Source organism: Hyla sarda, chromosome 5 (genome assembly GCF_029499605.1).
Source record: "Hyla sarda isolate aHylSar1 chromosome 5, aHylSar1.hap1, whole genome shotgun sequence".
NCBI classification, from domain to species: domain Eukaryota; kingdom Metazoa; phylum Chordata; class Amphibia; order Anura; family Hylidae; genus Hyla; species Hyla sarda.
This window is the reverse complement of record NC_079193.1, coordinates 353,443,147-353,457,091: the sequence shown is the minus strand read 5'-3', so window position 1 is coordinate 353,457,091 and position 13,945 is coordinate 353,443,147. Positions and strand designations below refer to the sequence as shown.

At 45.4% G+C, this 13,945-nt stretch overlaps 1 protein-coding gene across 1 annotated transcript in view; it reads left to right on the top strand.

The window, feature by feature from the left end:
* SAMD12 (sterile alpha motif domain containing 12) overlaps positions 1-13,945 on the top strand; it is a 639,318-nt gene that overhangs the window by 354,113 nt on the left and 271,260 nt on the right. Inside the window, exon 4 of the mRNA XM_056522647.1 lies at positions 8,503-8,643. Within this exon, the coding sequence (XP_056378622.1) occupies positions 8,503-8,643 (141 nt within the window). The remainder of the gene's footprint in view (positions 1-8,502; positions 8,644-13,945) is intronic.

Genomic DNA, 13,945 nt, shown 5'->3' with positions numbered 1-13,945 from the left:
AAGGGCCAGCCAGAAAACTATCTAGTATATGTTAATGTTACTCAAGTCCATGGGCTCAAACTGAATGGGGCCTGACTTTCCCCGCTAAGCATTCTGGCCCTCACCTTCTGTGACATACCAGTATTAGTAGTGATGACCTCCTAAGCCAATCACCGGCTGTGCTAGGACACTGCTGTGGCCGGTGATTAGCTGAGGGGCTATCACTGTCTAGACAAGTACGCCTAGAAGGTGAGGGCCAGAGCCTTCAGTGGGGAGTTCTGGTCCCCATTCTGGAGAGAGTAGGGGGTCCCAATGGTTGGATGTTGCAAGATTATAACTGAATAACCCCTTTAAAATAGGCCAGAAATATCACAGTATATCAGGCCGATTGATAAGTTTGTCACATCTGACAACTGTCTAGTTTAATCTAAGACCAACTGTCAAGGTGGCTTAAATGTGTGCCAGAATTTTCCCCACTGTGCCCCCTTTTACCGAGCCCACACCCCTTTTTCAAACCTGGCGGAAAAGTGTCAAAAAATGCATAGTAAATGTAGCAGAAGTCCTATAAGGCTGGATTCACACTACGTTTTTGCAATACAGTTCTGAGACAATGACCTAAACTAACATGACCGGAGGAAAGTAAGATAGCAGGACCAGAAAGGCATCCTCTCCACGATGAGACTGGAACAAGGACTGTGGATGTAAAAGGCATTGCTGGAAGACAGCTGCAGAGGTGGGAAATGATCTGAAAATTCCTTCTGCTAACCAACTAAAGCAGACATCCCCCTGACAGGACATGGGGTCACTTCCGTACCAATGCAGAGCAGGAGAGCGAGCAACAGGTCTCAGAAAGTAAGGAAACAGCTGGGGCAGGGAGAGGGGCTTGATACAACATATTGGAACCAACTTGGTACTGATGTAAAGCAGGAACTGGGTCCCAAGAAAACAACTAGAGCAAAACACAGGATTAGTCAAAAATTGGAGGACATCCAGATGGCAAGAAATCCTCTGCAAAAGACTTGAATCTATGTTATGGTACTCTTGATCAAAAATGGTTCCTTACATCCACAAATGGAGTATGTTCTTACTGAGAAGAAATGGGGCTACAAATTTTAGGGGGCTCTTTTTTCCTATTTTCCCTTGTGAAAATAAAAAAATTAGGGTAACACCAGCATTTTAGTTGAAAAAAAAATTATATTTATTTTCCCATCCAACTTTAAAGACAATTCGTCAAACATCTGTGGGGTTTTAAGGCTCATTATACCCCTTGTTATGTTCCAGGAGGGGTGTAGTTTCTAAAATGGGGTCACACATGGGTATTTTTTTTTTGCGTTTATGTCAGAACCAATGTAAAATCAGCCACCCCTGTGCAAATCAACAATTTAGGCCTCAAATGTACATGGTGCGCTCTCACTCCTAAGCCTTGTTGTGCGTCTGCAGAGCATTTTATGCCCACATATGTGGTATTTCTGTACTGTTTCGGGGCTTTGAAGTGCGAGAGCGCCATGCGCATTTGAGAACTAAATTAGGGCTTGCATAGGGTTGGACATATGGGGTACTCCCAGCATGCCTGGACAGTCAGTGGCTGTCTGGAAATGCTGGGAGTTGTTGTTTTGCAACAGCTGGAGGCTCCATTTTGGAAACACTGCCGTACGATACATTTTTAATTTTTATTGGGGGGGGGGGGCAGTGTAAGGGGGTGTATATGTAGTGTTTTACCCTTTATTTTGTGTAGTGTAGTGTAGTGTTTTTAGGGTACATTTGCACGTGCGGGGGTTTACGGTGAGTTTCCCACTAGGAGCTTGCGCTGCAGCGGAAAATTTGCAGCAGTTCATACTTGAAGCAGGAAACCCACTGTAAACCTGCCCATGTGAATGTACCCTGTATATTCACATGGGGGGGGGGGGCAAAGCTACAGCTGTTTTAAAACTACAACATGCTGGGAGTTGTACTTTTGCAACAGCTGGAGGCACATTGGTTGGAAAACCTTCAGTTAGGTTCTGTTACCTAACTCAGTATTTTCCATCCAGTGTGCATTCAGCTGTTGCAAGACTACAACTCCCAGCATGTACTGATCGCCGAAGGGCATGCTGAGAGATGTAATTATGCAGCAGCTGGAAGTACGCAACTACAACTCCCAACATGCCGAGACAGCAGTTTGCTGTTCGTGCATGCTAGGAGTTGTAGTAGTGTAAGATCTGAAGGGCTACAGTTTAGAGAACCCCGCACTGTGATCTCCAAACTGTGGCCCTCCAGATGTTTTAAAACTACAAATCTCAGCATACCCAGACAGCAAACTGCTGTGTGGGCATGCTGGGAGTTGTAGTTTTGCAAGATCTAGAGGGCCACAGTTCAGAGACAACTGCACAGTGATCTCCAAACTGTAGCCCTCCAGCTGTTGCAAAACTGCAAATCCCAGCATGTCCAAACAGCAAACAGCTGTCTGTGCATGCTGGGAGTTGTAGTTTTGCAACATGTGGAGGGCTACAGTTTAGAGACTACTGTATAGTGGTCGCCAAACTTTAGCCCTACAGATGTTGCTAGGCAACAACTCACCAGCTTCCGTAGGATCGCCGCGCCAGGGAGTCTTCCTTCCTCTGCCGCCGATCGCCACTGGTAAGTGATCTCCGACGTTGGTCACATTACGGTTCCCCTGCTCTGCCCAGACTACAGTGGAAGGGCAGAGCAGGGAACCGAACTTTGACCCGCCCCTGATCTGCTATTGGTCGGTCGCTTCTGACCGACCAATAGCAGGGATAGGAGGGGTGGCACCCCTGCCACCTCACTCCTATCCCTTCAAGGCGATTGGGGGTGTCTTGGACAACCCCAATCCCCCTTATTTTCCAGGTCACCTGGACCCATATGACCCGGAATCGCCGCAGATCGCCGGTCTGAATTGACCAGCAATTTGACCCCTATGGGTTTGCACAGGGTGCCTGCTGAATGATTTCAGCAGGCATCCCGGTCCGGTCCCCACCCGGTGAGCGGCGGGGACTGGAATTCCCACAGGCGTCCTTAAGTACCAGGAAGCAAGGGCGTACCTGTACCCCCTTGGTCCCTAAGTGGTTAAAGGGGTACTCCAGTGGAAAACATTTTTTTTTAAATCAGCTGGTGCCAGAAAGTTAAACAGATTTGTAAATTACTTCTATTTCTTAATCCTTCCAGTACTTATCAGCTGTTGTACACTACAGAGGAAGTTCTTTTCTTTTTGAATTTCCTTTCTGTCTGACCACAGTGCTCACTGCTGACACCTCTGTCCATGTCAGGAACTGTCCAGAGCAGGATAGGTTTGCTATGGGGATTTGTTCCTGCTCTGGACAGTTCCTGACATGGACAGAGGTGTCAGCAGAGAGCACTGTGAGAGAAAAGAAATTCAAAAGCAAAAGAACTTCCTGTGGAGCATACAGCAGCTGATAAGTACTGGAAGTGTTAAGATTTTTAAATAGAAGTAATTTACAAATCTGTTTAACTTTCTGGAACCAGTTGATTTAAAAAAAAAAATTCCCACCGGAATACCCCTTTAAGACTTCAGCCTATTTGATAAATAACTTTTTTATACAATAAAAATATTATAGGCAAATAAAGGTTTTGTCTTGTAGTTTCATTGTTAAAAAACAAACATAACAAGATTAAAAGCTAAACCCTCATAGCTAATCCCATGATGGGTCTTGGGTAACATTTGGTGACTGTTTTTGTTCTTCTTGCACCTGGAGGGCTTCTTGGGTTGCACTGGAAGCTGCCAGAAGTTCCCCTGTTTATGACTTGTGCAGGGTGAGTGACAGAGATAAAGGGGACTCCTTAATGAAGAGATAATGAGGGTTGTGGTCACTCGGATTTATAAGACTAATTGGTTTGGCTTTACAGAAGTATCCGTGGAATGTATGGCTGGGATATAGTTTATACAAATGGCTATATACAAGCAGCTGTCAGTATACCGGCCTCTTTACCACATGTCGGTCGTATCCCTTTCAATGATTATTTAGTCATAATAAAGATATACAATAGGTATAAAGGTATAACATGTTGAGAAACAACCCCCTTATATATGTACAACACTTAGAACGGAAATAGATGACTGGTACCTCAAAACCAGAATGATACAGCAAAACCCTAGGTGTACTAAATTGAGTATTCGAAGCAGAAAAACACAACAATAAGGCAGACCTAGATATTAGAAATTATTATTTACTCAAAAGTGAAGTGCCCAACATACAGTATATACAAAAATGAGTGTTTTAAAATATTAAACACAAACCACAAAGCGTGGGGGATGGGGGGGGATAAGGGTACAGGTGAATGACTACACTAGAGTTCCTACCTATCTAGGGTGGACACTCCTGAACTAAGTGTGGATGGGGAACGGAGACGGAATATAATGATAATAATAGTACTAAATGAGCAAACCTCTCTACCCGGTAAATTGCATAAGGGAGTACTGCCACCTCCCCTATGCAATTTACACAGTCAACTTAAACCTCCTAATGCAAACTCTCATCCCAAGACATTACAAGTATAGCAGTAAGGAGCTGGAGTAACAAAGATCGGGGACTTGCAGGACTAAGGCAGAGTGTAGGAGCAGGGAGTGATGGCGAGACAGGTAAGACACAGATGGGGGTGTCGGCGGTGCAACATCAAATAGCAACATAAAGGAACGAAGGTAGAGTCCAAGGAAAATCACACTCACCATCCACAGGATTTATTCATAAGAGTGTCCGCACAGCTAGTACGGGAAAGGGCACACCGGGACAAGTTGTTTCGTGCTGGTTTGCGCTTCTTCTAGCTGGAGAAGAAGCGCAAACCAACACAAAACAACTTGTCCCGTTGTGCCCTTGCCCATACTAGCTGTGCCGACACTCTTATGAATAAATCCTGTGGATGGTGAGTGTGATTTTCCTTGGACTCTTCCTTCGTTCCTATTACAAGTATAGCCCTCTCCTTGATCGCCTCATATTTCACCAACCATAAATTTAGTGTCTCCCACTCACATGCCACCTCCTCACCTCACCCTCTCACTGTTGGAGTCCCCAAAGACTCTGCCCTAGGACCCCTACTCTTCTTTATCTGTACCCTTGGCCTGGGACAGATGATAGCATCCCATGGCTTCAAGTACCACTTCTATGCAGATGACACCCAAATCTACCTGATGTCCCAATACTGACCCTCACATAATCTCCAATCCTCTCAAGACAAAATTTGCCAGGGTGGCGAGTTCCAGTATATTGGGAAAGCACAGAAGAAGCATTAGAAATGTTTTTGTGAGGTGAAGACCAGGGGTGAGCGAAGGCGGAGGCCTGCACTCTCCCCTGGTCTTCACCTCACAAAACCATTTGCAATGCTTCATCTGTGCTTTTCCGAATATACTGGAACTCGCTACCCTGACAAATCTGACTCTCCCCCACCATCTTCAACAGCAACCGGAAGACCCATTTCTTCAAAGCTTATAACCTACAATAATCCTGCTGCTACCACACTATGAACAGCTACTTTCCCACCTGCAAACATATGACCAGCAGTCCCCCTCACCTACTGTTCCCTTTCCCTTTTCTTGTAGATTGTAAACCCTCATGGGCGAGCCCCTCTCCCCCATTCACTGTTCCTGTGTTTGTATTATGCATTTTAAGCCTAATTCAATGTAAAGTGGGCAATATATTAAAATAATGATAATTGTGAGTTCAGCTCTGGAATACAATACAGGATAAAACTCAGTGTAATGCTGACAATCATTACACTGGGCTACAAAGCTCTGCCTCCTGACCATCTGACCGGTCTTCCTCCTCCAGTCTCTCTTCTGCTTCCTTGGCTGCAGTTCTGGCTTTGCTCATAGGGGCTGCACATTGGCTACAACCTTATTGGCCAGGGAGTGGATCTCTGTGTCTTCCACCTAACCCTGTCTGGCATTATCTATTTAATCCCCTATCTTCTGTGTGATCTGTACCTATTTACCTGTGTTTGCCTCTGCCTGACCCTTGTGCACTAAATTGACCCTCCTGTGCATGACCTGGCCTGCTGAACCTAAACCTCTGTCACTTTCCACAACTCTTCTAACAGTACCTGATGCTGAACTTGTGCTGCCTGCCACCACTCTCGTACCTGCCAGCCTGCCTCTGCATGGTGCTTAGCACCTGGCGTCGCTGGCCTGCTTGGGTTAGTGACCTTTTACCCTCAGACATCAGAAGTCAAGCTTCTGCATCATGGAGAGGAATAAAGGGTGAAAACCTACCCACTTTTGAGTTTTTCCCTAAGTAGCACTAAGGGTAGCACAGCGGGTCCACACTCCGGATCAGAGTTAGACACTGTAACGTCTTTAGAAGGTACCTAAGTAAAAGTTATCTCTAAGACGCACTTTAATAAGTTTTGTCTGGCCATTTGTTTTTTAGCTGTTTTAGCTTCACCTGCCACAACCCCCCCCCCCCCCCCCCCCCAACACTGTTCATTCATTTCTGGTGATGTCTTGACACATAGAAGTGCCTGCTTAACCGAGACAACCCCATTAGGCTAGGATTCCACTTGGTTTTATTTTCTGGCAGTTTTTGGAAAACTGCCACTGCAGTTTTTGAGCCAAAGTCAGAAGTGGATCCATAAGAGAGGAGAAGTCTTTCCTTTATATGTCCTATTCCTTTTGAATACACTTCTGGCTTTGGCTCAAAAACTGAAGTGGCAATTTTCCAAAAACTGCCGGAATAAAAAAAAACAAGTGGAATTCTAGCCTTATAGTTTTTCCTAAAACTTTACCCCCATACCCGGACCCGATTCTTATTTTTTATATAGAATTTTGTAGCCTTAGATAGAGGATGTGATAGACTTCTATAGTGTATTAAACAACTTCAGGGCATCTGTCTTCTGACCCTGACATGCATTTTGTAAACCAATGAAAACCACTGTCTATAGGAACCGGTCTTCTGGGTTCATCACCTTACCTCCTATGACAATGTTTACATCGTAAGTGAATGTGTGCGGTCTATCAAGTAACATTGAGATATTTATTATTTATAACTTCCATATTTATATCCTTCACTTACTGGAAATGACTCCAGCACTTCAGCTGAATGGGACTTCATATCCGCCATTAAATGCTGGGGCACTGTATATGTTCTACCATAATACAACAGGCTTATGTAGCAGAGGCCAGCTCTTAAAGTACTACTCTCAACAAATACTTTATACCTTTGATTACCTAACCTACATGCATTAATATTTTGTCTAGGATATATGTGAAAAATGTGTTTTGTTGTTCAAAGGCTCCATACTCATGCAGTTACATAGGATATGTTAGGAGGATGTAATTATGGGGAGCCCTTATCTCACCCCAAACTTTGGCCATGCCTATTGGAGTAACTTGCCTTAATAAGGACAACCCCCAATCAAAAAGACAATCCCTCCCTGTGTTAGTGGGAACAGGGAGTAAAATGGAAGGGTAAACATAGTCGACTAGTCTAGTCCTTACCAGGAGATCATGTAAGAGCAGAATCAGCAGGAAGAGGGTTAACAGCAGGGATCAAGTCATGGGATAAATAGTGTGGGAACTCTTCCACTCAAGGGCTGGCCCTGCAGGATTTTTAGAATTGGGAATGATGTTTCTGCTTTGAAAAAGTGCAGGAACTCAGTTCCCATGCATTCCTGCAGGACTAGAGCCCTGGTTAACAGAATACAGTCCAAGGTCCAATTAGCAGAACAGAATCTGCAGACAGAGGGTTGAACTGAAGCCGAGTGTAGGGTCGGAAAACAGACCTCGTGATGCCGAAGGATGGCACTGCAGGATTGAGACTTGCACTCTTTGGCCTCAAAAAATTCTGGGTGCATGTTATGGGAATAAAGTATACACTGTATGCAGTAGGCTCAATGTAGTTTGGAGTTTCAACATTTATGTTAATGGTTATGCAGGGTATTTGGAGCTCTGTGATAAAAGAATTAAATGCCAAAGAAAAGATATATATTTTAAAAAATTGATCATCCTAGAATTTTTACCTAATAAAGGGATACTGCGCCCCTAGACATCTTATCACCTATCCAAGGGATAGGGGATAAGATGTCTGATCGTGGGGGTCCCGTTGCTGGGATCCCCCGCGATCTCCCTGCAGCACCCGGTGTTAGTTTAGAACGCTGGCTGCTGCACCGGAGGCTCGTGACGTCATGATCACGTCCCCTCAATGTAAGTCTGTGGGAGAGGGCGTGGTGGCTACCACGCCCCCTCCCATAGACTTGCATTGAGGGGGCGTGATTGTGACATCATGAGGGGGCGTGGTCGTGACATCAGCGCCGCATCGCTAGTCATCAGGCATGGACGGTAGTTCGATCTGTGCACCTGATGACTGTGGTGCCGCAGCAGAGATGGCAGGGGGTCCTAGTGGTGGGTCCCCCGATCAGACATCTTACGCCCTATCCTTTAGATAATATCCTTTAGAAATTAATAAGACTACTGGGTACTGGGCATCAATCATGACCATTACTATTGGACTGTTACTCTTTTACACCATAGAGCCTAAATATTGCTGTATGAATAAATACAATAAATGTTCCTTTCAGGCCGGGCTCTGCTCCGACTCACAGACAAGAAGCTGGAGAGGATGGGGATTGTTCAAGAGAGTCAGCGGCAACACGTCCTGCAACAGGTCCTTCAGCTGAAAGTCCGAGAGGAGGTCCGAAACCTTCAGCTCCTGACACAAGGTATGCGACGTCCGCTCAATACCTGTCCAATAGAAACTCACAGCGTTGTCAAGAAAATAAGCGGCTGACATATTAGTCTGAACAAACTTGCCCTTTCATGGTGTGAATTAGTTTTTAAAGGTCTCCTAAGGTAGTTTACGGAAAGCTACAGTAGCTGTAGAGAACAATGCATATACGGGTATGTGGAATTGACCACTTGGCAGGATGAATGTCGTCTTGATCCACAAAATATCGGTGTTCTGGCAGTCTAAATGTCAGCCTGCTAAGATGAAAATAGCTTTAAAGACCATATCCGGGAGCTGGGAACGCAGTCATTTGGACTTCCGTTCTCATTTTGTTCTTTTTCCTTCCCCTCCTTGCTGTATCTTATTGGAAACAGGAGTCACAAAATGGTTAGCACAAAATAGATAATAAAACAACTGCAAGACAACCTCCCAGCACCATGGTGGATTTAAGGGAGCACTAAACCTGCCGCCCATAGCATAAAAAATAAGATAATAGGAAGAGCACACACAATAACAGGTGTATATATATAATGCATGTCTACAAGTTCCCTAAAATAGTGAATATTTCTCAGATTTCAGCAAGCAAATCACCCAAAAAATGCTTCTGAAGTCTGCTACTCGGGAAAGTTCCTTAGTATGTATTCATGTTACTACTATTGAATGCTTTGTGTTTTTAAAGGGATTATCCACTTCTTATCTCCTACAGGACAAATGTCTGATTTCGGGGGTCTGACTGCTGGGATTCCCCGCAATCTCCAGAACAGTGCTCGATTCTTCCCACTCCGGCCCCCACCTTCCAGGACATACTTGTCTCAGCAGTGACCGGCTACACTGTTAATCACCGGCGGTGTCCCACCTCAGTCGGTAATTGGCTGAGCGGTCCATCTCGGCCAAGACCAGATAGTCTCAGAAGTTTGGGGCTGGAGCGGTTAACGGGAACAGTCGGGTGCCGTTCCATAGATCACTGGGGGTCCCAGCAGTCGGACGCCCTGCGATCAGACACTAATCCACTATCCTGTGCACAGTGTATACATTTCTAGAAGCTGGAATACCCCTTTAAAGGAGTACTCCGCTGCTCAGCATTTGGAACAAACTGTTGCGAACGCTGGAGCTGGCGCCGGGAGCTTGTGACATCATAGCCTCGCCCTCTCATGACATCACACCCCGCTACCTCAATGCAAGTCTATGGGAGGGGGTGTGACAGCCATCACGCCCCCTCCTATAAACTTGCATTGAGGGGGCGGGGTTTGACATCAGGAAGGGGCCGGGCTATGACATCAGGAGCTCCCGGCATCAGCTCCAGCGTTCTGAACATGGACTTGATGGACGTATGTCTTTTTTCAACCATACTAGCTATGTAACAGTTTGTTCCAAATGCTGAGCAGTGGAGTACCCCTTTAATGTCCACACTGATCTCCACTCCCTGGTTCTGCCTCAACACACAGGAAAGGGCTGGAAACACCAACTCATCCATTCTTAAGCTAATGTGGGTCACTATTGTGGTCAGTTATTGGGTTTGTGGGCATTTCCTGTTTGTTAAGACGGGAGCAGGAAGTGGAGATCAACAGGGTCTACTAAGTTGTAGCAGTAGTACTGATTGGGTAGGTGAATAATAATTTTTTATTTCAACCTGGTGCAAATGCTTAAAGGAGATGTCCGGCGCAGACTTTTCTATTCCGTCCTTCTTGGGCTGCAAAAAAAGACAAAACAAACTTTCACTTACCTCCATATGTTCCCCCGGAGCTCTGCAACAGCTGATCGGTCGTCCGGGCTGTCTGCTTCCTACTTCCTTTAGCCCGGTACGTCACACGGCGCTTCAGCCTATCACTGGCCGCAGCGATGTCCCGCCTCGGCCTGTGATAGGCTGAAGCTCCATGTGACGTACCGGGCTAAAGGAAGTAGGAAGAAAACAGCCCAGCTGACCGATCAGCTGTTGCGGAGCTCCGGGGGAACATATGGAGGTAAGTGAAAGTTTGTTTTGTCTTTTTTTGCAGCCCGGGCAGGACAGAATAGAAAAAGTCTGCACCGGACATCTCCTTTAATAAAAAAAAAAAAGTGAGCCAATCCTTTAAACTGATTTTGTGCCTTGTTTGACTAATTGTTATTGTGGGCACTGCTGAGTATTGTTTGTGGGGATCACTCTGCTCATACTTTTTTAAGAATTTGGGGAGACTCTCCCGTTACAGTTCTCACTTTTACTGTTATTGTATGTGATGGCCCAGTACAGGAGGTGTTACCCCGTGCTCCTGCTGTCCTGTCAGGCAGCCTCCTTCAATGTCCCCCTGCACTTGTTTCCCATTGTAAATATGTTTTACCATGTGAAGTGTTATAAAATGTAATGTTGCTTTAAGATTTATTCAATGTGATATGTCATGTGATTGTTACCCAGGAGGTACCAGTGACCAGGTGATCCCAGGGGTGACCTATGGGCTCCCTGCTAGCCTCCCCCATATGAGTCCTGGGTGGAACTAGCTCTCTTCTCTTTTTCCTTACAAGTCTTTGCTGAGGTCCAGTGCAGTCTTGTCTAGTGTGAGTGTCCAGAGTGTTGGAGACCTCAAAGTCAAGTCCTGCAGCCGCCATCAAGTCAAGTAAGATAAAGTCACCGCTTTATGAGTCAAGTCAGTCCCTGTCATCTGTCACGTCAGCATGGTCTGCATTCAATTGTCCAGTCCTACTACAAGTCCCAGGAAGCCCTTAAGGTCTCTGTGTCACTGGTCACCTCCTTTGGGCCCTGGCTGAACTGTATAGACTTTACCAACTGTCTACCCTCAGTAAAGCTACCATTGGCCGTACCTTGGCATCGGAGTCTTTATTGCCCCCCGTGCCTAGCCCAGGATCCAGCGGTATACCTTTGGGTGGTTATAGGCTAAATCACGCCCTGGCATCACGAATACAAGGGGTTAATGCCATCTGCCCCTAGAGTAACAACATCTGCCCTTTGCATCACACCCTCTACCACATGTATACTGTACAAATTTCTCAGGTTTCCTTTAACCTGGTTCCTAAAAGTAGTGATAAATGTTCCTGAACAGTGCTGGAATCAAAGTAATGTGAGATAGAATAGGGGTAATGCGGAGCAAAACTGATCACCCAGCTTTTCCAGTAATGGATTGCTAAAAAAAGAATGACTATATACTATTTCACTGTTAGGGTAGAGTCACACATAGCATTTTGGTCAGCAAAAGAGATAAGAAAATCGCCCAAAATGGTTTTGGTTAGATTTGCTTGACTTGGCCAATGTATTTGATTCAGATTCCGATTCAAATCCTCCTACACTATATGACTCCCCTGCTCAATTAAAGAGAACCTGTCATGATCTTGTTACATGTTATAATCCTCCCAGTTCACTGCCCCCATCACGATAACCCACCCCCTGCCTTTATTTTTATTATTTTATAGTTTTCTACCTTCATATTGCTCTGTATTTTCTGCTCAGTCTCAGTCAGATTCACAGACTGGGAAGGGGCGTTCCCCAGCAGGCGTGACATCATCTGAAGCCATACAGGGGAGAACTTCCTCCCTCTCTCTGCTACACACAGCCCAGAGTAGTTCAGTGTGAGATGAGCTATGATTGGCTAAGGCTGCACAGGCCAGCAGGAGTCCAAAGTCTGCACAGGCCAGGAGGAGTCCAAAGTGCGTGCAAGAGATGGTGGGAAATGTGCTCTGGACATGTAGGGAGACACCTAGCGGCAGTTTTTTTTTAACACAAATAAAACATAGAACTTCATTTTTTTAAACAAAGTACATTAGAAAGATTTTTTTATTTACCATAATTTCAGTAATTGTTTACTGAGTGGTGACGCATACAGCATGGGCTTCACTGCTCAGTGTACAGCAGCAGGGACTCCTGCCTTTGACAGGAGTCCCTGTTCCGGTACATATTACTCACCTGAAACAAATACCAAAAAATGTAGTTTTGAACAGATTCAAAACTAGATTTAATAAGAATGAATTTGACTCTTCTGTAGCTTAAACCAGCAGAGGAAACAACACAGATACATTGGCTTTTTTTTGGCTAAAATACTACTCAGGAATCTGCCAGAATCAGAATTTCTCCAGTGCAATGCAAAGTGGAGTATGCTGCTGGGGTGTATGTGGCACTAGTACTTCTGCTTTGCCTGAGGGCGACAGGATCATGGCGATCTAATGGGGAAACCACTCAACATTATTGGGCACTTCATTTTGGTTACCCCTTAGAATCCTTATTCTAAACTCACAGTGCATTATATGTGGTTAAATTTAGGGTTTATTTACACCTAATGGCTATCCGGATCTGCGCCACCATTTCCAGATTTTGACCTTCATCCAGTCATCACGTCATTCTGGCCCGAGGGTCACCGACCGTCGTGGTTATATGTCTATATAAACCTTTTTATACCTGTATTTCTGTGTAGGACCTGATGAAGAAAGGATTAACCCTCTAGAAACGTGTTTTCCCTAACATCAGAATAAACGGCTTTTGTTATTTCGTATTTGCAGTCCGTGTTCATTCACTTCCCATGAACCGGTGTGCGCCAAATAGTAAATATTTTCCTCTTGATCTCTCTTCTGGGTTCCCCTCCACTGTCCGCACTGACCACTCCTCTGGAAGCAGTAAAGTAACACTTTACTGCAGGAGCAGACAGCCCCTATACATGTTATCCCCTATTCAAAGGATAGGTGATAACATATCTTCTTGCAGGCGGTCCGGCTGCAGGGCCTCCTGTGATCTCCGGGCCTGCACTGTGGCGTTACGGTCATGGAAGCCTGGTGCACAGTACACAGTACACAGCTGTCACGCTTCCTCCCATGGACATGAATGTAGGGGGCGTGGTGGTGGTGTTCGCCAGTCATCCGGCTCGGAGCAGTGTTTTCTCCGTGCGCCGGAGGACTGGGGTGCCACGGCAGAGATCGTGGGGATCCCCAGCGGCTTGGACCCCCGAGATCAGACATGTTATCCCCCATCCTTTAGATAGGGAATAACATGTCTAGCAGCGGAGTACCCCTTTAAATGTTTTCATTTTAGATGCAAGGGAGCTGCATCAAATATCTGTAAATATATATATATAACCTTTATAGGCTGTTGCTGGGACCCTTCATGATCTGACATATGGGAAAGGAGCACCTGCAAAGCTATGTTCACACGGCGGAGTGTCTGTGCGGAATATTCCACACAGACATTCTGCTGCAGCAGAGTCCCATTGATTTCAATAGGATTCTGCTGCACTGTGCATATGGTCCAATTTCCAGTGAAAAACGGTGGAAATCCTGATTATGGCATCTGAAAGAATTGATATGTCTATTCTTTCTGCAGATTT